The 27,471-nt window shown below is 45.7% G+C and overlaps 1 protein-coding gene across 1 annotated transcript in view; it reads left to right on the top strand.

Annotated features, from left to right (window-relative positions):
- The window catches only part of CCDC138 (coiled-coil domain containing 138), a 251,953-nt gene that overhangs the window by 75,265 nt on the left and 149,217 nt on the right, over positions 1-27,471 (top strand). The window contains exon 7 of the mRNA XM_078658125.1: positions 7,095-7,214. Coding sequence (XP_078514251.1) covers positions 7,095-7,214 — 120 coding nt within the window. The remainder of the gene's footprint in view (positions 1-7,094; positions 7,215-27,471) is intronic.

Here is a 27,471-nt window from a genome sequence, read left to right as displayed (position 1 = left end):
TTTCAGCTTAAAGAAAGGATTCTGCGGAAAGCACGTGATCTCAATCCCCTCTAGTTCCGCGACCACCGCCCTGCGCTTTTCCAGGACCTAGCGGCCTCCACGCTTGTCAAACGCAGGGAATTCAAGCCCATCACTAACCACTTGAGGGAGCAGGGCATTCCCTATTAATGGGGACACCTGTTCAGGCTTATTTTTAAGTTTAAGGGCAAGCTGATTCAGGTCCACTCCATGGAGTCGGCCTTCGACATTTTGGGACTGGAACGGGCCGCTCCCTCGTCCGGAGAAGATAGGTCACCCAGCAGACAGCGCAGACGCTCCGTGGAGTGGCAAAGGGTTGGTAAGCCTACTTCCGCAACAAAGCCTGACTTATCAACGAACCTGCTGGAAAGAGGGGCTACGGTTGCTTCTGTAGCCCTGGTAACTGATACGTCTGGGGGCTCTTAGAGCTCGAGGGCATGGCTTGGCACTAACTGGGCCAGTAGCTGGCGCCAGAGGAGACTGTCTACTTGATGCAGGTTGGTGACACTCTTATGTCCTTGGATGGAGACGAGTCCTTTATCAGGAATTGCGAGAGTGGGAGGTTGGTGGCCTGTTTAACGGACTATTGTTTGCTCTTTTCTACTGTGATTGTTGAGTCTTGTGTTTTTTGGCTTTACATGTGCGGGGGGGAAGGGGGATTTGGGTTTGTTTTGAGGGCTCCGCCTCAGCTTTCGGGGGAACTAGGCGAGGATCCGTTGGGGCAATGAGGTACCATGGGAGCTTTAGAATAGGAATGTGCATAGGCGATCTGTCCCTCTTCTTGACATGCTGAGTAAGGAACTGAAGGTAGTGAGCCTCAATGTCAGAGACCTCAATAGCCCAATGAAACGCGCCGCTATTTTATCCCTACTGGAAAGTGAGGAGGGTAGTGTGTGCCTGCTACAGGAGACGCATCTCCTCTCTAAAGATGTACGGCGCATGGCAGACAAGCGCTTCCCACTCCAGCTGTGGTCTTCGGGACTAATAAAAAGAACAGGGTGGCCAATCATTTTAGTGCGCGCGCACATTGCAAAATTATCTCCCACGTGGTGGACATTAAAGGCAGGTTTCTGGCTGTGCGTGTACACTGTTTACTATTGGGTCCATTTATGCTCCAAATATTTACCAGGAGTCCTTCTTGCAGGCAGCGCTTTCACAGGTGCTGGCATCACTGGACGCCCTGATTCTGGTGGGTGGTGATCTCAACATTGTAATTGAGGCAGGGGTTGACCGATCGGAGCAGCGGTCCCACCAGACAGGGGCGATGTCACAGGGGGGGAAACAGTGGCTTTTGGAGGGTAGGTTACACGATGTATGGCGTGTGCAGCATCCCCAGGAGCGCGACTACACATACTACTCAGCAGCCCATAAGACTTATGCGCGCTTAGATCACTTCCTGGCCACGTCCTCTCTCATGCCTCATTTGTCAGCAACAGACATTGTGCCGCGTTCTTTATCGGATCATGCGCTTATTTCTGTAGTCCTTACTTCCAGCGGTGCTAGACCGCCACCGGCGGGTTGGCGCCTGCGTGACTCCCTACTCCACTCCGACTTGGTGGTTGCGAAGATTCGAGAGACCATCGTTCATTACCTTGCCGAAAACGAGGTGGGGGATGCGCCTCTCGCATCGGTCTGGGAGGCCCTTAAATTGGTGGTACGGGGGAGTTTATAGCGATTGCACCGACATACTCCCGTCTACGCAAGGAGAAACGAGCTGAGTTAGAGGGGGAGGTTAGTGGCCTGGAGGCGATCCACAAGAGGACTGGGGCACCGAGGGTTTGGAGGGAGTTATAGGCGAAGTGACGCATGTTGAAACATCTGAGAGACAGCAAAAATTCAGTGTAAACAAATAATCACATCAATAGTAAAATTGTTTCCTGTGGAATTTATCTACTCATGTATGTTGGAGTCTACAGCCCTCTATATTCTATTAGACCCCCACACATTCCTTGGATACAACCAAATACTGTAAACAAATGCGTCGATGCTTTACGACCACCTTCTTCAAAACAAAATATACTTTACTATTATTGATGTGATTATTTGTTTACACTGAATTTTTGCTGTCTCTCAACAGTTTTTATAATGATGTATTGTTTTTAATATCATTCTTCATGTACTTGAAGTGTTTTTATTTGAAAAATTTGATATAGAAATTGCACTTAAAAAAAAAAAAACTTTTTATGTATTTCTTTGTCATTCTCATCATATATGTGTTGATTGACTAGTAGGGTCTGGGGGTCCTGGATTGTGGGTGGATGAGTATGAAAGTATGAGATAAGGAAATAGGGATTTTTGTACAACTAACAATTCACCCAAGAGAGTTGTCTTATTTATTTACTTGTAAAAAGGACAACCTGAGACTCATTTTGGAGCTGTATGTGATGATTTTGAGTCAGCCCAGGAGGCAGCGTACACCTGCGCAAGTTCGATGGGAAACGGAGCTGGGGCGGCCGCTGACGAAAAAGGAGTGGGAGCGCGTTTTCTATCGTGCTCAGCACACAGCCTCTAATACCGCGGGCACTGAATCAGCCTACAAAGTAGCGGCCTATTGGTACTACACTCCGGCGCACTTTAGAGCATGGGATGCCAACAAGTCGGGCCACTGCTGGCGGGGGTGTGGTCTTTCGGGGACACTGGCGCATTTGTTATGGCATTGCCCGAAGCTGGGGAGGTATTTCCACAATCTTGGATGAGTTGGGTGCTGCGTTTCAGATTACATTCCCTCGGATGCCGGAGGATACCTTGCTGGGGCTTCCCCATCCTAAGTTTTTTCCCCTGCGCTCGCTAAAGGGTAGGCAGTTTGCGTTGGCTTTGTTAGCTGCGAGGCAGGTGCTCCTGGCGCACTGGGGTTCCCCGACTGTACCTGACCCTCGAGATTGGTTTCAAAGACTCTGGCACATTCTAGCAATGGAACGACTTTCACTGGGACTAGATGGGAGGGGTTCGGAATACGCTAAACTCTGGGGCCCGTTCTTACAGCTTCTCTCTAGGGACCTCCGAGAAGTAACTTGCCCGAAGTATTTACAGATACTGCAACTTATTCCTTCAGAGTCAGGAGGGGTTAAGCCTGTGGACTGAATGTTGCCTGGTAGAGCAGGTGGATCCTGGAAGTGAGCAGCGCAGATAGAAGGTGATGCGGGCGGGGTGGGAATGGGAGGGGGGCTGTTTTTTTGGGGAGGAGGGTGGGGGTGGGGGGGGTTTCTGATTTTCTTTCTTGTTCGTTATTTGATATAAGACGGAAGTCATAGCACAGGCGGGGCTGCTTCTCAAGTCCTTTTGATTACGCGGGGTCGTCCTCTGGGATGTAGGCCCAGACGCTGTGTCATTGCACTGAGTGTACGCCCTGCCAGCAAGTTGATGTAGGCAGCTGGGCTGTGTACCACACTACATTCCCGTATAACAAAAATGATTGACTCTAAATGTGGGTTTCAGGTGGAAGACCATCCGGAGAACGTGGGCCTTTAGTTTTGTGTACCTTATGAGGTATCTTTTTCCTTCCTTATGTGCCAGAGATATGGCATAACCAGCAATTGACCCGGGTGAGGTGAATTTGTTTACTCCTACTTTAGGTGTATGTAATGATGGAGGACAGAGTGCATTTTTGAGCAGTTTCACATTCGTTAATAGAAGCAACACACTGCCACCACCATCGCAGCTGCCGACACTCCCACCTGTTCCTCTTCCTGGTTCTCCTCTTCCTCATTTTCTTCTTCCTCGTTTTCTTTTTCTTCCTTTTCGTCGTCTTCTTCCTTTTTGTCTTCTTCATCCAAAGGATCCTAAAGTATATTTTGTAGCAGTTCTGTTTTTTAACAATGATATTTTATCAGCTTTTGTTTTGAAAACAGTAATCATGTGGCGTAATCCATACTAAGGAGTATTGCACAGTTTAGGCTAGTGAAGAAACATTACAACAAACATGGACGTGACACAAACTATACAGAGACCAATAATGGGAAAATCTTGCACCTGTCTGGAACTTTGTGAAGAGGAACTAAACTGCAGGCATTGTATTTGTCAAACACAGAAAACATTACAGTAACACAACTCCTCTTCATATTGAGTCACGGAGGTGACAAAGAGACACTGGGTAATATTGTCTAAAAATATAATAATGTTGGTAATAATATATAGGACCACTCTCAAGTGAGCAGAGTGGACTTCATTCACTTGAGGCTTACAGTGAATGAATTAATTCCCTTCTGAGGATGTGTAGGTTCCTCCTTTTAGAAGCTATGACGCAGCTGTGGCACACATCAGTGAAAAACAGCAGCCTTTGGTCCCTGTGCATCACTCCCCTGTTTCATGGCCCACTACAAGACTTTGTGATGTTTTGATACGTCTTGAAAAATGAGTAGCGCTATACCGTGAGCTGTCTCCCCGTCATTCCGCCAACCTGATGTAGCCTGATCAGTTGCCTCAAAGTAATGACCTTGGGGTCTCTAGCTGTTCTTATTTTATTCCTCAATGGAGATTTAGTAGAATCCCTCTAACCCAGTTCATAAACCTGGGCCCATCAGCCCAGTGGTGTCACTTTTTGTTGTTTTCAATGTTGTTGCTTAGTACTTGTATGTCTTCCTTACACTGTTTTTAGGTCTCAGCTAGACAGCGCATGCGCTGTCTCGAAGAGACATATTGTCTTCTATCTGTGGGCTTACAGGCCACCCGTCTCCTGCCTTTGGTAAACTTCAGTATTTTTGATGCCATTCAAGATGGCATGCAGGCGTCATGCTATCTTCTTGTGTTTGGCCCTCCCATAGTGCATTGACCAAGTACATGTCTCCTTATACTGCTCCCAGTTTGCGGAGCTAGATTTTGTTTTGTTTTCAAGCTCTCTGTAGGAGTACTTGTGTTTTCAGACCGTCTCCCTTGAACACATACACAGATACCATTAAAATGCATGCGTCTGTACATAAACAAATGCATTTCTTAAGAAGTTGTTAATACACAAGCAGCACTTGTTTATTTTTTTGCATGATCTGATGGTATTGGAGCGCTTGTTCCGGCCTCCATCTTGCTGTAGTGCTAACACCAACTAATGGTATTGGAGTGCTTTAAGTGCTCACCTGGTACATTATACTATGACACGTTCATTGTCGTAGGCATGGGGAACCAGAATCACAAATTGTTCAGCTGACCCCAAGATTCGAATCTGGTTCCCCAGTTCCCCTGTCTTCAGCCCTAGCTGTTATACCACATCCTTGCTTCACTTCGAACCTCAACTGTTCCTCACTATCACTTCCATGTTTGTCCAGCAAGACCCTGTCAACACCGAACAAGCATTGGCAAAGACAATAGATTTCGGCAATGCCCAAGCTATGGGCTTTGTCAGTGTTAATGTCTTTTAGCCACGTTGCCTAGCAACACTTTTTCAGCTTGACTAAAAGACATTGGAAAAAGCCATATAATGTGGCCAGCGCAGGCCTCGTCATAGCGCTTTTTTGTGGTAGGTGGGACAGGACAATAAACTCAACATGGGTGATATAGAGATTCCGCCACGGCTCAACATCCTGTGATTCTGGGCTTTCAGACATGCTGAACAACAGATGTGCTGCTAGACAACATGGTTAAAAGACATTCATATTGGTAAGGCCAATAGTTTGGGCAGTGTCTTCAATTCTAGAATGTGCAGCCTCAGTCTTTAGGGAGTTCCTTCTTTATCAGTGTACCATGCGTTTTGGAAGGATTGCTGTTTCCTACAAGAAACCTTGTGTGTCTGATCAACTGGTCAGAAAGGAAGATTTTTAATTAGGGATGTTAGTGCCACACCATGATGAAATTTGTGGTTCTGGCTTATGGTCTGCTCCTTTTCATACTGGTTCAGGGTACAGAGATTTCCATGCAAGAGTGATGTGGCTGAGAAAGCTAAAGTCAAGGATAAGTTGAACTGCAAAGTTTTGCCTTTCTGCCACTTTTATGGAGAGTCCCAAAAAGACCCTATTACAGTTGACATAATGGCTGCGGGAGAAAGGTTTGATCTTTGGAAACTTTGGCTTCATCACATCTTGTCAAGTCATTTGCAAATTCTGGTTGCGCGGGAGGGAGGTAATTTGGGATGAAAAACAGGGGCTACTGACACCCATAGCCAGATAAGAGATCTTTGAATGAAGGTCATTGATGAAAAGAGGAACAGATGAGGCTCAGGGCTCCTCTGAACTTCATATGGTCTTCTTCATGATGGAGGAAAGGGTGACCTGAATGCCAAAGTGTAGAACCTCTGGTGTGCTAGGATCTTCTGCTATATTAATTACCTAGGTTTTTTTTAAAGGAGAGCAGATTCTAGGATGTAACCTTAAGGGATTAACTTGCTGCAAGGGTAGGATATTTTCTTTAACTACTCTAGTGACAGGTCATGGAGTGGATTGCGGGGCTAATTCAGTGCTTTGGAAATGTACTCCTTCTTTCATTGGTAGCTGGTGCATATATTGCCATGTAATTGCTCTGTGTTTGGTATGCTTCAAGGCTACTGTAATAGTGCTCCTTTTTTTCTGATAATCAATTTTATTGATTTTTTACATTAAAAGAGATACCAGCGAATCAGCACAGTACATTATAGATGAAAATTCCGTTGGATGAGCGATCACATAACTCATAACCCCACTAGGTTTAGCTTGATATAAACATTTAGAAGACACTCCTGAATTAATCCACAGTACCTAGCCACTTTGTGTCAAAGCATGCTTCACTTTGAGGAAGCGGATTAAAGGACTACCAGCCTTGGTGTTCAGCTTGCTGACATTTAGTAGCACCGGCCGCCGGCTTTTCAGCAGAGCTGCGGACACCGTCACACTTTCTTTCACAAATTAAGGACTGCGGTCTACAAATGTTTTACTTGTTATGATCATCTGGGGAATTCATGGACTCCAGAGACGATGGTTCACAACACAATATGCGAAGAACACCAACGTTGGCAAACTATTGTTACATGTAAGTAGCATTTCTTTTGATTACATTGAAGATTTCTGAGCAGTATATCCATCACTCATCTTTATCAGTACTCATATTATCAATCTAAATGTTTTGCAGCCTTAGTACACTCCTTTACTACAATTTTTATTTCTTCTCCTTCTTCACAGCAACATGAGGCAGAAGTTAAACAGCTGTCAGAAACTCTCAAAGAAAAAGTAAAAGAGAACAAAAGGTTGAAGTCTTCATTCGACACTTTAAAAGATATGAATGACAGCATGAAAAAGCAGGTATGATTTTAAGTTTATTCAACTTCAGAAGCTGATTAGCTGGAATAAACAACAAGCATTTACAATGCAACGGTCTCGGCATTGCAAAAGTTAGAGCTATTAGCATTGTAAATGAAGGCGAGTTTAAGGTCTTGACATTGTAAATGACAAGGTCTTTTATTTATGTTTTAAAAACCAAAACATAAATAAAAGTCATTGTCATTTACAATGCCAATAGCTCAAAGTCGCCTAATGTGTATGGCAAACTACAGTAGCCTCCTGACGAGTGCCCTTTCACTTAATTTTTTACAAATGAGAGCCCTGGCACTTTTTTTTTTACAAATTAAGCACGGGTGGTGTCCGTGTGTGCATGGCAGTGGTGGTGTCCGTGTGTGCATGGCAGTGGTGGTGTCCGTGTGTGCATGGCAGTGGTGGTGTCCGTGTGTGCATGGCAGTGGTGGTGTCCGTGTGTGCATGGCAGTGGTGGTGTCCGTGCGTGCACGGCAGTGGTGGTGTCCGTGTGTGCACGCCAGTGGTGGTGTCCGTGTGTGCACGGCAGTGGTGGTGTCCGTGTGTGCACGGCAGTGGTGTTGTCCGTGTGTGCACGGCAGTGGTGGTGTCCGTGTGTGTACGGCAGTGGTGGTGTCCGTGTGTGTACGGCAGTGGTGGTGTCCGTGTGTGTACGGCAGTGGTGGTGTCCGTGTGTGCACGGCAGTGGTGGTGTCCGTGTGTGCACGGCAGTGGTGGTGTCCGTGTGTGCATGGCAGTGGTGGTGTCCGTGTGTGCATGGCAGTGGTGGTGTCCGTGTGTGCATGGCAGTGGTGGTGTCCGTGTGTGCATGGCAGTGGTGGTGTCCGTGTGTGCATGGCGGTGGTGGTGTCCTTGTGTGCATGGCGGTGGTGGTGTCCGTGTGTGCATGGCAGTGGTGGTGTCCGTGTGTGCATGGAAGTGGTGGTGTCCGTGTGTGCATGGCAGTGGTGGTGTCCGTGTGTGCATGGCAGTGGTGGTGTCCGTGTGTGCATGGCAGTGGTGGTGTCTGTGTGTGCATGGCAGTGGTGGTGTCTGTGTGTGCATGGCAGTGGTGGTGTCCGTGTGTGCATGGCAGTGGTGGTGTCCGTGTGTGCATGGCAGTGGTGGTGTCCGTGTGTGCATGGCAGTGGTGGTGTCCGTGTGTGCATGGCAGTGGTGGTGTCCGTGTGTGCATGGCAGTGGTGGTGTCCGTGTGTGCATGGCAGTGGTGGTGTCCGTGTGTGCATGGCAGTGGTGGTGTCCGTGTGTGCATGGCAGTGGTGGTGTCTGTGTGTGCATGGCAGTGGTGGTGTCTGTGTGTGCATGGCAGTGGTGGTGTCCGTGTGTGCATGGCAGTGGTGGTGTCCGTGTGTGCATGGCAGTGGTGGTGTCCGTGTGTGCATGGCAGTGGTGGTGTCTGTGTGTGCATGGCAGTGGTGGTGTCCGTGTGTGCATGGCAGTGGTGGTGTCCGTGTGTGCATGGCAGTGGTGGTGTCTGTGTGTGCATGGCAGTGGTGGTGTCCGTATGGCAGTGGTGGTGTCCGTATGGCAGTGGTGGTGTCCGTGTGTGCATGGCAGTGGTGGTGTCCGTGTGTGCATGGCAGTGGTGGTGTCTGTGTGTGCATGGTAGTGGTGGTGTCCGTGTGTGCATGGCAGTGGTGGTGTCCGTGTGTGCATGGCAGTGGTGGTGTCCGTGTGTGCATGGCAGTGGTGGTGTCCGTGTGTGCATGGCAGTGGTGGTGTCTGTGTGCATGGGAGTGGTGGTGTCCCTGTGTGCGTGTCCGTGTGTGTAATGAAGGAAGTGATGAGGCGTACACACTTAGGCAACTGAAAAACAAAGCAGTGCCTCTTTGACTGGATTGTCATCCGTTCTTTACTGTAAAAAAACCAAAAACGTTTGCAATGCAATAGGTCTCGCATTTACGCGAGTTAAAGCTATTGGCATTGTAATTGAGAATGCCTTTTATTTAAATTTAAAAAACCAACAAAAAGTCAGTCATTTACGATGACAATAGCTAAAACTCAAGTACATGCGAGAACTATTGCATTGCAAATGCTTTGTTTTTCATGTCGCTGGGTCACACATCAGTCTGCCCCAAGTCACACGCTTTTGTGAGATCTCCAAATGTACAATGCTAGAATAGTAGCCACGGGGCTACCTCTCCTCACTAGGCGCGGTCCTTGAACTGCGCCATAATTACTGTTAATTGTACAACCTTTAACTCACTACGAATGCTAAAACGGAGTCTCCACTTGAAGATATATCCGTATATATTACATCGCAGCCATGTCTATTAGTCTCTTTAAATGCACATATTCTCCAAGTACAGTAGTTTGGACACTACTCACGGCCCCATCGACCTTTGTGCTCACATATACGTCCTCGCTGTTTACTGTGTCCTCCTTTCTATACAGCTCACCTCGCAGTTGCTTTGGGGCGCTGGGTGCTGTGGTATTGCACTTTACACCTTGTTGGTTCTAGGAAGGATATGGTATTTGCATATATGTGTTAGTGGAACGACCTAGGAAGGCCCCGAGGTTGCTCTATAATCTGCAGCGGGGGCTTCAGACCATCGCTGCCTATGTGGGGCTTCTGCAGACGGCGCCCACAGGCCCGCCCGGCCGTGCAAATAAAACTGCTTTCCCGTGGGTGACACATGGCCCTGCTTTTCTCGAAAGACAGACCCGGAGAATGTACTTGTGTCAGATGGAAATTGGGATCTGTCTACATGAAGCTGCAAGAAACGTCCTCGAGGTCGGAGAAGTTCTGTACAGATGAGATGTTCAGTGCACAGCTTCAGCCGAGGGTACAAACCTGGCAGAACATTTGCGAATTACAATGCGAAACTACAAGACTATGTGGATGGAGAAACATGCTCTAATGTAACGTGCTGCAGAGCTCTACGAGTGTCCATCAGAGGAATCCCGTTCAGAGAAATAACAAGTAATACCAGTCGCACAGGTCACCCTCCCCCAGAACGCATAACTCTGCATGCCACGAGCCAGGGGGTGATCCGGCCCCACCGACCAAAGTTATCTTACGTTTTCAGTGTTCGAGCCTCGGCCTAGACTTGTATAACTTAATCAGAAGCGGTCGCCATTGTACGAATGAACAATAAAGTGATTACGGACTAGTACAAGCAGCAGGAGCAAAAGGGGGAGGGGGAGCAACAGAAAATGCCCCCGGAATCCCGCCGCGGCCGCACCGGAAATCAGGCAAGGTCGCCTGTGACGGGGGCGGGGCCGCGTCCGGACCGGAAGAGGAGGCAGGCGGAGTCAATGCGTCTCGCGCCCCGGGGCTCCTGTGAGCGGTGGAGAGCCCCGGGGCCGCGCCAGCAGGAGGTTGCGCGCCGCGTGCTGAGAGCAGAGTCCCCCCAGATTGGCCAGGTACGTTCAAAAGGGCTGGGGGGGCTCGGTGCACTCGTGTGTGTGTGTGTGTGTATGTATGTTTGCGACGGTGACGGCGGCGGGGAGGGGGGGACTTGGTGCACTTGTGTGTGTGTGTGTATGTGTGAGGGGGGGTGTCTCTGTATGTATGTGCGTGCATGCATGGGCGCTTGTGTGTGTGTCTGTGTGTATGCGCATGCGTGTGTGGTGTTTCGAGCTTCCCAGGAGACAGCGCCTGGCCACAGCACGCGTTCGCGTGCGCGTGGCAGTTTCAAATCGCCATGCGCGTGGCCAGGATTGTCTCCTGGGAAGCAGACACGGCAGCAATAGGTTCTCAGCGGAGACGCGCTTCCGCGCGGCTAGCCGAGATCTAAAAAGGGAGAAGGGTTCATGATATTAGGTCAGGACACTGCCTCGCTTAATAGCTTTTGCTCTTGTGAAATGTTATCAGGGTCATGGAATTGACTCATTACAATAATAGTTTAGAACTGCATTAACTTGGAGTAGAACAGAATATGTATTGTGCATTTGCATGTGAGAGACGGTTGTACACATCCTTGACACTGATGGTAATCTGTGCTTTTATTTATGCAAGTCAAAGAAACTTTATTCGGCCATCTTGGGCCATAAAAGCTGGTCAAACACACAATTAGAAGAAGAAGAAATACCAAAACTAATCAATACAATTTGTTAAAAAGGACATAGAATAGTAATTCATATGGCTGTATCAGACAATAGAATGGTGTGTAGCTCAGAGAACACCTAGGCTAAAAATGTAAACCACCTTGTAAAGTGCAATAGTGCAGTGCATACGTATAAAACCATTAATATAATACAGATGAAACTGCTAAAACAACTCAATGCTAAAAGCCAATAACACACTTAAGCTTCAGGCAGTTTATTCCTATGTCCTAAAGCACCTGATGGAAAACTGGCAACTCCAAAACAGATCAGTGGGGAGGACAGCATTTGCAAATATATCAGGGCTGGTTTCACTTGTGCACATTTACAATGCCTTAGCAATGGGAGAATATTTTTTTTCTCGTAGATTACAATAAACAATCACAGAAGAAAATAAAACGTAAGAGGTCTTGTTCCGAGAAATAATCACAAGAGCAGGGCATTAAAGCACCTGTCTTTGTAAAGCCCTTAGGGATGGGTAAATCCCAAAGGATAAAGTTAAACCTAAACATGGTTAAAAGAGAACGATGATATTGGCTCTTGATATTTGTCCAGTAAGGTTGTCCTAGGGTCCCTGGGCTCACTATTGCATATTGCCTTACTGTAGATGTGGTGAGATCCCTATTTTCCCTTTCTATCATTCTTCTTGCTAAGAATAATGGTTTTATATCTCTCAGCTCATTAGGGCGCATCGGCCTATGATTCGTGAACAGCTCTGGACAGCCAAAGATCTTCAACTGCTCTGAGACGTAACCAAGCCACATGATCTCAAGGGCCCATTCAAGCTTCATGCAGTCCTCTAGGATAAGGTGGTTCAGCGTAAGAATAGGGTTTGACCAAATTTCCATCCAGCGCATTACTGGGGCTTTAGCAATAGTATCAGAAATATAACCCTGCCCAAGTTCCTCATGTTCCATAAAAGATGGGCGGCAAGGATGTACTGCTAGGAGTCTGCGGGATGTTTGTTCTCAACAGCCTGCAGATCACTAAGATCTTTATAACCCATACATCACTGCCATAAGGCGTCATGGGTATACATTTCTTATTGTAAACCTTCAGTAGGGCGGGTAACGGTTTGGACCCCAGTATCTTAGCACAATCTATTGTGGCTCCAGCTTCTCTTGCCTAGGTGTTTTTTTGAGTGCCCTCTGTGCCACCCAAGACTCCCTCTCATCAAACAGGGCGCCTAAGTAAGGAAATGTAGAATGTTTAGTCAGATCACCTCCCTTACACAAAAGCCTGCACTTAGAGAGCTTTGTTCTTCTTACCCTCATTATGTGTGACTTTGAAAAATTAATAGAAAGGTCAAGTGAGACCATAAAATCTATAAAAGTATTTACAAGACTTTGCAACCCCACAGTTGTTCTGGCAAGTAACACTGCATCTTCTGTATACAGCAAAGCTGGGGCCAGTTTAGAGCCTGCTTTGGGGTTGTCTTTACAGACAACTGACAGTTATTAGATAATACACTGGCCGGACTTAAGTCATCCCCTGCCTGATCCTGTATGGCTTCTTTCCTATGTTTGAGTGCTAATTTATAGACTTTCCTACAAGTCTTAACCTTCCCCACATCCCTAGGTTTTTGTATCATTGCAGACATGAGGGATTTATGTGATTTAGAACATACAGCATCAAACAATCAATCCTCCTGAATAACTCCAGCTCTTCTACTGTCCTCCGAGTTGTCTGATATCCTCTTAACTAGTTTGCTATAAGCATCTAAAACCACAATTTCCTGAGTATAATTATCAAGACGGCGTTCAATGTCTTCCGCTCCTTCTGCGTACATATTATCTAAAAAAAAAATCCGGTGTTATCTTCTCCCATTTTATTTCTACGTGCCTGGTCTGTTGTTTTTAATTCCCCATTTGCTATGCTCTTTCCTTCCACACCATGAAGGATCTTAGCCCTTCTTAATTCCATGATTAGAGGGTTCTGATCACTAAAACGAGTCCAACACCAGTATAGATTGAGTACATCGGTGAGCAAAGGAGCAGAGACCAAAATGAAATCAATGAGAGAAAAACGACCACTGCCAGTAAATGTTGGTACAAAATCTGCTTTCCCCGTTTTTTCAAGGCAGTACAAGTTATTAGCTGCAAGAAGACCCTCTACCCAAAGACCTTGGGGCGAATGCTCAAATGAGCTGAAGGTGATGAGCCGTCCCAGGGTCCCTCAACTACAGTACAATTGTGTTGACAGAGGTGTACATTAAAGTCCCCCAAAATAATGACCTCATAGTATGGATGATCTACCGCCCATAATGCTCTTAAAAGCCCTCTAGGGCGACAATATGTTCAATATCACTAGTTCTAGTGAAAGAAATATAGAAATTAATCACGAACAAGGTAGGATGCTTACTGAATGTTAATTCCACTGCTAGCAAATGGGGAGAGTGGCAAGTCACCACCTAATGGAGCAGGCAATTCTAAGGGATATCGGCGTTAGCAGGCCGCCCTCAGCACGACCTGCTATATAGGGAGAAGCTGTTTAAAAAATTAACTAAAACCATCCAAAACAAGAGTCAGATGTATCCCACATTTTCTGCAATGCGACCACATGGCAGGACCTTGTTATTTCTAACCACCCCTTGTGGTAAATAAAATATTACCCTGGCATAATTTCTAGGCATTAACAATTATCATGCATCAAGTGAGAGGCAGAGTCCGTGGTATCTGAGTTAAAATGGGCTTTATTCCAATAACTCGAGTCATGGGAGAATATGTTCCATCACCACTGAGGTTCAGGAAGGGTCTTCTAATCATTTAATAACAAAACATCATATATATACTTTTTACTCCTTGTACATAGGGAGCTCGAGGCAGAGCAAGACAGAAAATGAGATAAGAGCATGTGGGCGTGTATGAGGGTGTGTACTTTGATGAGTCATAGGTAGGTGATAGGTAGGTGTCATAGGTGGGTGGGTACTTAGAGGAGGAGTTTGCATGACCAGCTGGAACTCTGCCCTAATTGTGAAACTTGAGCATGTCGTGCAATTGACGTGTAACTGGGAGGAGAGCTGCCTTACAGTCTAGTAGAGGAATCTCTTGTGTCAGGGCGACCAGTACGTCTGGTACAACTGATATCTAGAGTCAGGGGATGTATTATCTGAAGCAAAGGTTGCTCATCACTAAAAGACAGAGAGGGCATATTTATTCGTTCATTGCATGAGCTTTCTATGGATGCAAGCACTGTAATTCACTTAAACAGAGACAGAAAGGCTGGGCCCTATCTAAGCAGATGGGTTCTGTGTACTTTATTCACCGGACTTAAATGTGATTCTGTACAGCAGACAGATAATTGTTATTCATAATACTGTCTTGGCAGGCCTCTTGCCGGGCCTCTTACAGCTGAGCCAGAAGTATGCGAGGTCAGGGAGACGTCACTGCAGCCTTCAGTGTGTCAGGAGTCATGAAAAACCCTTATTCCAGAATGTGGCTCGGGGTGAACCACAAAAAGGGTTCAATACGATATTTATTTAAAAGTGCACAATGCAATGCAAATACATGGGCCTTCATGCTAACTGAATGTTTGGGAAACTTGATGACTGGCATTCTAATGCAGGACATGAATGCAGAGGCCTAGTGATTCAGGCCACTACAAAGAAATATGCATGTAACATAGGGTATACGTAGGGGACAGCTTGGTCAGGCAAAATTTCATTTTCCTCATTCCCTCCTTGTCCCCTACTTAACCCTTTACGATACATCTATATTCATGAGACCGTATAGTTGATCATACAGAATCATTTGTTCATCTTTAACTCTTTGTTTACGTGGATGGGGAACACAGGCAGTGGCACACAGGCCGCAAATGGCCGGGCCACACTGCAGACAGAGACAGCAACCAAATATCATAAGTAGGATCATTCCTAGGAAGGTCAACACTTTCCATCCCCAAGCCGAAATTATACCCCAGAGCCAACTGGACCAAGTCCATGTGCCTGGGTCTTGATGTATGACATGAGCAATCTTGTAGAGCCTTGTTATCGCTGCATACACAGATGGTGCGTTATTTGGGATGAAAATGCAACAACTAGATCGGATGACTCTACAAGCTCCGCCCCTATCCGCCAAGATGACGTCTAGAACGAGGCGATTTTGAAGAACGACAAGTCTAATGGCAGACTGCTCCTGGGTCATGTTCGCCAGGGCAGATGCAGTTATATTTACAACTGTTTCAAGAGTCCTTGTTAACTTGCGTATCAGTTTACTGTTTTGGACGGGACCTATGAAGAAAAAGAAACCTTTGTTGAAATCTGTATATTGCTCCCAAGCTGTTTCAGTCTGATCAATCCCTGCAGAATCTGTATCTCTCTTTTGTCTAATATGTTCTAGTTGTGAATCTCTATGATAATGGGATGGCGCCAAGAATACGGGTGGCAATAAAAATGCTATATAACAAGTCCCACCCCAGTCTAAGGGCAGATGTACATAGGCTGTCTGACCGCAAATAAAATAGGTATGGCGTGATGTTTTGAAAGAAGAAAGTCCTTTATCATTAAATTCTACTACAACTTTACACTCGCTGTGTCCCATATGTACTGAGCCTTTCTTACTAACACATAAATCACCTTTTGCTGGTAGAACTGAAATAAACGGTGGACCTGTATTTTGCTTGGGCTGAACATTTAACATTATAAAATTAACGGATGCATTTCCCTGCTCATACTCTTCATTTTCTAGATCGGTTCCCTTCCTTTGGGGGAATCCGTCTTTGTCTGGAAAGCATGCTTCATTCATTACTTTATTCAGGTTTCCATATATCCAGCCACCTGGATAAGCTATGTACTTTCTATCTATTGAGGTCATTAAAGCAAACCATGCTCCACATGACCCATTGTGTGAGAAAGGTAGAGGATAGAATGGCAAAACTCCCTCTGTTTTCTGATAAGGGGGCAGTTGGCCACATACCCAGCAGTCAGTTGCATTGCTGGTCTGGTGAGAATGGTGTAACATACGAATAAATGTATTGTTACGTAGTGCAAGTCGATATGATAATTCATGAGGTGGCATGTCACTGAATGTATGCTCTACAGTGCTGTTACTGGAAGAATGTATATGTGAGGAAATGGGAAAGAAAACATGTAGCAATAAACTGATACCAATTATAACAATACACAGAATAAAAAGAATGATCAAGGTAACTATGCATCTACTTCGTAATATCTTGCAGTATTTTGCTTTCATGTCATTCCTCTTACTATTCTCGTTTTTACTATTCATGTCTGTGATCTTATACATGTCAGAAATCTAGTCTAACCGATTCACCACCGGGTGGGCTTAAACAATTAAACTACGTCTGACTTACTAGATCTTAACTTAGACCTATACTCCTTCTGTGGAGTCTTTTCTAGCAAAGGCGGCGCAGACGGCGCAAGTGAAATGCAAAGTCTGTATTGTCTTTAGTGTCAATGTTTTTTATAAAAGTTCCAAAGTTCCACAAAAGTTCCAGTGATGGGCGTGGATCCACCCCTTGTGTCCCTCCACCTTGATCGCGGTCCTTGTTGTTAGGAGCACCAACTTCGGCGTCTTCCAGCGAGGCTCGAGGGGGCTTGAACGATCAAAGTTCTCCACACGTGGACATACTCTCCTGGTGCTATGGCATGTTCCTTGACCTGGGTGCTGTTAGGGAAGGCGGCAGCAACCTGTGAACAACAAGAGAGTAGTGCAGACATCAAGGAAGCCAGGTAATCTGTCAGCATGTTACTGTCAACATCAGTTAGTTTCCTAGGCATAGGCGTACCCCACATATTTGGCGGTCTACCGAAAACTACTTCATAAGGAGATAGGCCTGTTCTGGAATGAGCTACCATACGCATGTAAAAGAGGGCAACCGGCAAGGCTACCATCCAATCCACGCCTTTTTCTCATCTGTAGTGGCATGTGTCTGTATGTCGAGTACATCCTGTGTGGGATCCCTGACAGTTATGCTTTTTGTCAGTAACGGTACCTCTGTCCTTGTCGTGTCTGTTAGTGTCTGGGCTGTCAGTTTAGCTGTTCGGTCTGCAAGGTCATTACCCTGGGTAATGGTGGCTGTGACTTTGGTGTGAGCTTTGCATTTTAGGATAGAAATGGCTGTAGGTAAATGTATTGCTTCTAACAGGGCTTGAATAAGCGGACCATACTGAAATTTTGGTGCCATGGGAGGTCAAATAACCTCTCTCCCTCCAAAGTACTCCGAAATCATGAACTACGCCAAAGGCATATTGTGAATCAGTATAAATGTTTACTTTCAAGTGCTTAGCTCTTATGCAGGCTTGTGTCAGAGCGATGAGCTCTGCTGCTTGTGCTGACAGTGTGTCTATTTTCTGTGTCTCTATGACTTCTGTGGTCACGGCATACGCTGCTACTAACTCTCCTGCACTCGTTCTCATGCATGATCCATCTACATAGAGCGTTAGGTCTGGGTCTGGAAGTGCAATATCTGTCAGGTCTTGTCTTGGTTTCGTCACTATATTCATAACTTCCACACAGTCATGTGGTGGTGCATTTACTGTACTTGAGGGCAAAAGTGTTGCAGGATTCAGAATATTACAACGTCTGATCTCTATGTGTGGTTGAAATAATGTCAGTTCATATCCTGTCAGTCTCGCTACAGTCAAGTGTTGTGTCTGCGTCCTGTTTAAGAGAACCTCCACTGCATGTGGTACCTGTACTGTCAGAGGGTGACCCAACACTATTGAGTCACTTTGTCTTATGGCTAGGGCTGTTGCTGCAACTGATTTCAGGCACGCAGGCAGAGCCTGGGCCACTGGATCCAGTGTACTGGAAAAAAGCATAAAAGGTTTTCTGTAACTAGGAGTCGCTGAAACTGGCGCTTGACATAAAGCTCTTTTTAATTCCTCAAATGCTAAGGTGTGTTCTTGTGTTAGCTGTTAGCTGTATACCCCCCTTGGAAAGCAAGGGTCCTTGCGCACCACTTGCTTTTCACAGGATTGCAACTGTCAGTGATGCATTTTCGCAGTCTGGTTCAGATCTGGTTCAGATTTAAATAAAAAAATGAGGATGTCGTCTACATACTGGATCAGGGCTGTATTGGCAGGCATATAAATACTGTCCAGCCGTCTTTTTAATGCTTGACTGTAAATGCTAGGGCTCTCTGTCATCAATCTAGCAAAAATAAATTATATAAAAATAAATAAATAAATAAAAATTAATTCCAATTCAAAAGCACAATTTCAATTTTGGGGAAACCTCTTACCAAAAGCTCTGCAGTTTATATAAACAAAATCCTACTCTAATTCCTGGGAATAGTATGACCACACCACCTACAATATGTTCTCTAAATGTATTTGAATAAAATCCAAATAATTCTAGCATAGACAGGAAATATAAGGCTGGAGCCTCGCCACTCCTCACTCCTTTGAGAAGCAGCCCCTCCCTCTAGAAAGATGTTCGCGCTCGGAGTTTTGAATCGACTCCAAGCCGGGCTTCACTGTGATCTAAAATTGAATGACTGCCAGATGCTGAACTCATTGCAGGAGCAGAACTCCTGCCAATTATTCTGTTTACACTACTGAGGGATAAACTACTCATTTGCAAGCATGCCTTATCTGCATGCGAAGGAAGCTTTCAGTGTTGGCTGTAAGGAAGAGCAACTTGACCCCCCTTTACATAAACATTCCTCTGCGGCTCATCACGGAGGCTCTGAGAGCTGAGAACAGCTGCCAAGTTACTGAAGACAGAGCTCGGTCTCGTCCGCGGAAAAGAATTGGAGTATGGCCAATAACAACAAGACAGGCACTGTTCGTTGCTTCAAGAGGGAAAAGCCCTCCCTTTACAAAATATCTGTCCCTGGAAGCCAGGCCATTTCAAGGTCGAAAAACACATTCTTTGTAATTCAAAACGTATCTGTACCCAGGCCAGAACCATTATTCTCTAACTAACTGAAGCAAATTTAAAACGTGATAAAAAGTAAATTAATAAAGACATGTATTTCGTTGTAACTAAGTGACATGCTAGCATTTTAAAATAATTCTGTTACAATGTACTGCTACTTAAAAGCCCCACTTTCTAAAAAACACTTTTGTTTAACTAATTCAGCTAGAAGGCAAGACATTTGAAACATGGGCATTTGTTTAGCATGCAAATTAACACACAAAAAGGGACAATTTGCTTCTGCACACAAGGCTATGCATTTTGCATTTGAGAAAAAAAAACGAATTATCATGGACTGTTGGGTTTAATATTTCTCTGCACATATCAACTGAAGTGTCTCCACTAAATGTTTATCTGAAACCATCTGTGTAAGCATTGCAACCTAACTGACCTGACATAAAAAATCCTATTTTCAAAGGCTGGTGGACACATATCAGGCAGCATGTTAAATGAACACTGCTTTTACCGTGCACGATATTACCTTTCTATCAGCAGCCTGTCAAAGTACATAGGTGAGCCTTGAAACTAAATGTAAATTAAACTAATGTAGGGGACACATAGCAATGCATTAAGATGGTAGTGTATTATAGCTATCAAAAGGGCCACGTTCATTAATTTTCAAATAGCCATTTTTCCTAATTAAGTGTGCAAGCTCTTCTATTCTACCTATTAAAAGGGCCAGATTCATAATTTTTTCAAAAACCATGTTTTCTAATTGAGTGGATTAACTGTCACTACGCTATTCTAAAGGGCAGCTTGCATTGGGAAAAATATTCTGTAGAAACATTCCTATTTAAAATTTAAAAAAAACACACGGTTGCATTACACTAATTAAAAGCACATTCGAAATAGAATGTTAAATGAACACTTCTTTACTCTCCATGCTAGAAGTTACCATTCAATCTGCAAGCTGACAAAGCACATAGGCAGACCCAGCAACCAATGAAATAGTTAAATCAAACCATCAATCAACTAAATACTCACTGACTTCTAGTGTCAGCTCACATAACCATGCATGTGAGCTATACAGCCATGAAATCGTGCCAAAACGCACTTCCAAACTACTTCGCCGCAAAACTAGACACTCCCAAGTTTCAGCCGATCCCGCAGACTCAGTTAAGAACTATTTAGCACACCACGAAATCTCGGCCTAAAAGCACGCACAAATCAAAACAGCTCCATTTTCCAAAAATACACATTAGCCAAACACACCCTTCCGCCCAAGCCATAAATCCCCAAAATTCAGCACACCTGGCCATCCACCTCCTCTACCGCTGATCCAACCCCCGGGCCCCTAGCGCACCTGGAACACCCCCAAAATAATTTCTCAATTTTCAGAAATACGCCCATTGGATAACATGGCAAATCGCACCTCCGCACAAAACATGCTTTTTCCACCACTTCCACAGCTCGGATCCTTTTCAAATTTGGCATCACAGTAGTCCAAGCGATTCCCTAAATCCTGACCAAAAAGCAACCAAATCCCTCCACTGGAACGGGTACGAATTTCCGCTCAAAAACACGCCCCCGCAAACACCAAAAAACGCCAAAATCCCTCAACACCTTGTTAAACAGCAAGTTAAAACAAATACTGCCTTCTCAATACAAGATATTAACTCTTTGGCAGCTGAAGCACAATCATTCCCCAATGACTGCAGTACATGGGAAAGTCATGAACTCATTTCTCCACGTTATCACATAACACGTACGCACATCTTCAAAACCTTTTCTCCAAGCACTTGAAAGAGATCCAGCTCTCTCCTGCCTAACGTAATGGCTAGGGACCTGATGATAACATGCTCTGCACAAACCATAACCACATGGCGCTATTCACAAGCCATATTTACAAGAAACTCAACAAGTCACAAAAATGACACGCTATTCACAAGGCATATTTACAAGGCGCTATTTACAAGGAACTCCACAGTAAACTTACAGCTCTAACTCTAACTCTAGCTAGTTCTTCTGTGAGGACGGGAAAAATACCAGTAACGACGGCATTCCTTTCTCTATCAGTCTGTACTGCTTTGACCCGTTCCCCCTCCTCCCGTAATTCTTTTTCTTTGGCTTTTTCCTCTGCTAGTTTATTTCTCTCTACTTTGTTCAGTTCTTTCTCTGTTCTCCTATGTGACTCTTTGCGCCATAACTCTATGGCATCTTTCTGAGAGGGTCTTGACTTTTTATACATATAAGGACCAGGTGTATCTCTTGGCGGGATGTTAACTGACTCTTCTAGTATACCTTTCCTGGTCCCTATCTGACGTAATTTCAAAAACAGTGGCATGTTGAAACTAACACAATGGAAACACAATACACAAGAATAGACTGAAACATTCAACAATCATTCATACAAGAAACATTATAACACTAAAACAGACACAGTCCAACCTGATACATGGAATAAAACATGTACTTGAAAACAATAAACTTTGTGCACTGGAATACAGTACAACCATACCGGTCTCATAAAATGAGACACGTCTTTACCGTGCCCACGTTTTACCATGGGCCCGTCTTGACCGTGCTCATGTAAATGAGGCACGTCTTTACCGTTTTCACGAATAACGTGAACCCGTCTTGACCGTTTCCACCTTTTACAGTGGACCCGTCTTGACCGTTTCCACCTTTTACAGTGGACCCGTCTTGAAACTTGATGCATTCCCCATAGTGGTACTCACCGGGAAGCAGAATCTTGAAACTTGAAGGCCTCGGATTTCTACGCATGCGCCTCGGGACAGGTGGACCTCTGGAGACCTCGGACCTTGCTCTCTCACGGGTTGGGCTCTGGTTGGGATGATCCGCGATCCTCACCGCCTCGTGTGGACGCCTGGTCGCGGTCCGTCTCCTCCGTGGGCCTGAGGGAGTGGCAGGAAGTCCTGCTGGTGCGCTTTGAAGTCTGTCACGGCTGTAGAAGGGGGCAAGAGCTGTACCTACGTCACCGGCGCGTGGGGAAAGGGATAGTCCATGTATTCGGGCGCCAAATTAATGTGGTAAATAAAATATTACCCTGGCATAATTTCTAGGCATTAACAATTATCATGCATCAAGTGAGAGGCAGAGTCCGTGGTATCTGAGTTAAAATGGGCTTTATTCCAATAACTCGAGTCATGGGAGAATATGTTCCATCACCACTGAGGTTCAGGAAGGGTCTTCTAATCATTTAATAACAAAACATCATATATATACTTTTTACTCCTTGTACATAGGGAGCTCGAGGCAGAGCAAGACAGAAAATGAGATAAGAGCATGTGGGCGTTTATGAGGGTGTGTACTTTGATGAGTCATAGGTAGGTGATAGGTAGGTGTCATAGGTGGGTGGGTACTTAGAGGAGGAGTTTGCATGACCAGCTGGAACTCTGCCCTAATTGTGAAACTTGAGCATGACGTGCAATTGACGTGTAACTGGGAGGAGAGCTACCTTACAGTCTAGTAGAGGAATCTCTTGTGTCAGGGCGACCAGTACGTCTGGTACAACTGATATCTAGAGTCAGGGGATGTATTATCTGAAGCAAAGGTTGCTCATCACTAAAAGACAGAGAGGGCATATTTATTCGTTCATTGCATGAGCTTTCTATGGATGCAAGCACTGTAATTCACTTAAACAGAGACAGAAAGGCTGGGCCCTATCTAAGCAGATGGGTTCTGTGTACTTTATTCACCGGACTGAAATGTGATTCTGTACAGCAGACAGATAATTGTTATTCATAATACTGTCTTGGCAGGCCTCTTGCCGGGCCTCTTACAGCTGAGCCAGAAGTATGCGAGGTCAGGGAGACGTCACTGCAGCCTTCAGTGTGTCAGGAGTCATGAAAAACCCTTATTCCAGAATGTGGCTCGGGGTGAACCACAAAAAGGGTTCAATACGATATTTATTTAAAAGTGCACAATGCAATGCAAATACATGGGCCTTCATGCTAACTGAATGTTTGGGAAACTTGATGACTGGCATTCTAATGCAGGACATGAATGCAGAGGCCTAGTGATTCAGGCCACTACAAAGAAATATGCATGTAACCTAGGGTATACGTAGGGGACAGCTTGGTCAGGCAAAATTTCATTTTCCTCACCCTCCTCATCTCTCTTGGCCCTCAGGCCCGCAATGTTCCAGGTCATTATTTTAATGAAGGGAGGACTGAGGGAGGTGGAGTCTGTCTGCAGCAATGGCCTAGGTAATTCAACTGTCAGTGCAGGAAATCCTACGGTTTGCCCACCCCCAGGAGATCTTGGCTGTCAATTTATAGTGTCTAGGTCCTCCAGTGGGGCATAACTGTTGGTCAGAGGAATAACTGGACTTAAAAACGGGTGCTGTGATATCCTTGATGAGGGGAGAGCCCTATTATTATGGTGACTCACAGGGCTAGACTTATCCTTAGGGTAGAAAAAGTAAATCTGGACATTTCCAATAGAAGATTTGGAGTGTTTCCTATAGTGGCTATTAACTATGGCTCTTGTGTGGATGGGGTGCCTAAAATTAACGACAATACAGTCGCCTTCCATGTCCTTTTTTACATTAGAGCCAACACAGCTTACTATTCTGATGATATAAGGAGATATATAATATCTATTTACTATTGTATTGTTGCACCACTGGGTAACCTTATGCAACAAGTCTGTCGTAGACTCTATTTTACCCTGCTTAATGGGAGGGACACCTGCAAAGATAGCCACCAGAGGGTCAGATTCAGTTGGCAAATTTAAATGAACCCTTTCTCCCTTAGTCACTGTGGCTGACCCCAATGAGTAAATCCCTTCACCAATGGCTCCTCTTAGTGGAGGCACAGTATGAGTATCTGTCCTCTGGTCCGGGGGATGCCTCAAAGCCGCTGAGTCCTTACTACCCCCCGTTGTTTGTGCAATTTCCAATGAGCCCTGACCCCTGCTGGAATAGGGTGCCCCCTGTGCAGGTCGTTTATCTCCATGACCAAGCTATGAGGTATCACTGCACCCTATGGGCTCACGGCCCTCTCGAATGGGTACCGCAGATGCGTGAATGAGCCCCACACCTCCCACCAACATTACAGTCTCAAAGTTCTTAGGGAGGATACTGATATACTGCTTAATCTGCTAGCCGTAATATGATAGGGACTAAGAGTGATTGTAATGCAGATTTAAATTTGGGAATTAGTTTATGCACAGCCAAGTCGAACTGGTCAGTCGTCAACAGACCGGCAATCTTCTTGGGTAGCTGATCAGGTTTTTTTTACTCCACCTCGCTTCTTTTTTACTGGTCGTGCTGAGAGAAGTAGGGCATTATGCAGGGTATTATCAGTTCTGTCCACTAATTTTGTATTAGGGTTTGTGGGCAATGGTATGCCCACTGTGTCCACTGGTAACAAAGGAACAGTAGCAGATGGAGGCTCATTCGGATGATTTGTAAATTCCATCGACATTCTCCTCTCAGTAAGAGCAATTTCTTTTGATAGAACATTTGCAGTCCTAGTTAAACAAGCATTGGCATAGCCAATAGGTCTCGCCTTTGGGACCTTATAAGTGTTTAGCCATGCAGCACTTGTTGTTGCACCAAGTATATTGTGCTGGATAACTAAACACTTATAAGGTCCCAAAGGCAAGACCTATTGGCTATGCCACTGCTTGTTTTAGGATTAGAGTCTTGGGTGAAGACGGCCGACTCCTTGAATCTCGCGGAACTTTTACACACAGTGTGCAAGCTCATTTCCTCTCAAACGAAAGCACTACATTTGTACGATATTATTTTGGAATCTGGCACTCCATCTGTAAAAAAAAGAAATTACTCCACCACCTCCCCATTTGCTTCATACCTAGCTCGCGGGAACAAAAAAAGCACATAAATAAAAGAATTTGCTTTCAGTAAAACTGCCACCAAAATATCTGTCTCCGCTCAACTGCCTGTAATCGTCCCTGCTGGAGGAGGCGTGGAGGTCAGCTTCAAAGTCAAAAGGAAAGGATGATGTGTGAAATCACTCAAATAGTTGACACGAGAAAGATTTTAGCACAATAAAGCATAAGAAAGTCCATCCGCTCGTTTACGAGTCGGGTACAATTTGCACCACGCGTAAACAACTCCATTGCGGCTTCCACACACATGCAGGGCAGGGAGGGTTTTTTTCACCTCTCACCAAACTTGCCACACTTCAACAATCTCTGACAACGACAATTCTTTGCCACTTTGGCTGGAGCCACACTTTGAAGAATCGGAACTTTGAAAAGTACTAACAAAAGTACAACAATTGTATTTACACACACAAAACAGAATCTATTCACAAAGATTAAAATTAAAAAAATAGTACTAATAAAAAGGACAACCATTGTATGTGGAAATACCGCGAAACAAACAACAAATCTGTACTTGCTTTAATGCATTCATTTGCAGTCTACTAAAATGCATTTCGATATCTGAAACTGGCCATTTCTCCCCGCATGCTCTCACTTTTTCAACCCTTCCTACTTCTCTTTGCCAAACTCTCTATCCTTTCACCCCATTCCGCTCTCCCTCACTCTGTGCACGATTTTCTGACCTGTATTAGTTCTATTTACAGTGCAGCAGAGGGTAGAGGAGACTTTGCACAGCAGTGGTGGAAAGTTGTCCACATGTAAGATCGAGGAATGAGGCGCGGCTTGCAAACTGAAGGCTTGAGATGGATCGGTCCTTGGCTGGAAAGAGTATAGTGAGCAAGTGAGATCTGAGACTTCTCCTGGGATGAAAGTATGGAGGAGCAAGTCTAGGATGTGCTGGCAAGTCGTTCCACAGTCTTTTTTATTTTTTTTATTAAGTATTGGTTAACATACACCAGTTTAGTTATAGATGAACAAGGATACATATGTGGTACATAGCACAAACCGCCTCGTCTGGCGGAGTTCTACAAGAAATACAATATCACATAGGTACATCATTTCGCCTTTCTTCATTCGCTAATATCTGTTGCCGACTCATCAGGTGGTGGGTCACAGATGTTGCCTCTAAAATCGTTCCATTTTCCCATTCCACAGTCTTGAGACCTTACAAGTAGAAGGCTCCCAAATCTTTATAGTATATATACTGGTCAGGGCGTCTCTGAATGTACGGGTGATGGTAGAAATATTAAGTTTGGTGGTCTGCTTATTGGGTTCCTTTGAGAGGACGGCTTTGTAAACCACACATCTGGTTTTGAAGTGAACGTGTGTCAAGCGAAAAAACTGGTGCAGATGACAAAGTTGTGAAGTTGATGGAATTTCCTTCGCTAGGCGGATCTGACAGGTGGCTGTGTGCAGCGCCATCGGCATTGGATTGAGTGTGGGATTTGGCTCGTTAGGATCACATTTCTGGGTGGAGAGACACCAGATGGAGTTCCTTCTTTCATGCACACACTGATTTATAGTATTTAGCACTATACAGTGTCAAAATGCTCTTTCATTAGTAACCTTAAATACTACTGTCTCGGGGGCGTGGCTAGCAGCCAAGCATGGCGGCAGCATAACGTAGGAGCTCCTGAGGGCACTGAGGCCTACCATCGATCCGACACACAAATCCGGTCAATAACCCACCTGAAGCGGCTGCGACGGGGACTGGGTCCGAAGCGGTAGATCCTGATCCGCTTTTGGAGACGAACGGCGGCTGCATTCCGCTCCGGCATCGTCCGACGCGGTTTGGCCTGCACTGGGGAAGGAGACACCGGACTAAAGTAAGCCTCCAGCCCCGGCGGAAGTGAGACCAAGCCGGCATACTGGTGGAGACGACCCCCGGTGCCCAGCCGGCGCCTCCGACCCACCCGCACCAGACTCCAGACATCCTCCGGGTGGTCGGAACCGGACCTTGGGACTCAGCGGACACTGAGCCTGCCGGTGAGTGCCCCGTTAGAGAGGAGGGGGTGTAGCCTCTCGGAGGCGGGCGAGTGGAAGCGCCTCAGCGGACTGCACCGGACACCTTGGGGCGACGCAGAGCGGCTGCGGAATACAGTATTCGGAACCGGACAGTGCGATCGCTGCCCCCCCCCCCCCCCCCCTGAGATTGTCGGACACCGAGGACTGGGGTCCAACCTGCGGAGGGACGCGACGAGTGCCCCAGGGGGACTATTCAGCGCATACTCAGGGGGGCAAGCTGGAACGGCCGAGCAGCACTGCTCAGAGCTGCGGAGACCGGGGTAAGCCGGAGAGCCAGACGGCGACCTGGAGAGCCACGACACTTCTCCGCAAAAAGGACATCACGGTCCAGAGCAAGGGGGTCTGCAATTCCTCCCGACCAGTGCAACGGACCTAAACCGCAAAGCTAAAGGCACAACATTATATGAACACTGGACAATACAACGGTGCTCTTGCCACGTGTATGATAAGGCCTCTGTAGCGCCCGGGACTCAGAATTGGCA

This window comes from Lissotriton helveticus, chromosome 8 (genome assembly GCF_964261635.1).
Source record: "Lissotriton helveticus chromosome 8, aLisHel1.1, whole genome shotgun sequence".
In the NCBI taxonomy this organism is placed as follows: Eukaryota; Metazoa; Chordata; class Amphibia; order Caudata; family Salamandridae; genus Lissotriton; species Lissotriton helveticus.
The sequence above is the reverse complement of the archived record's forward strand: the minus strand, read 5'-3'. Positions and strand labels throughout refer to the sequence as shown.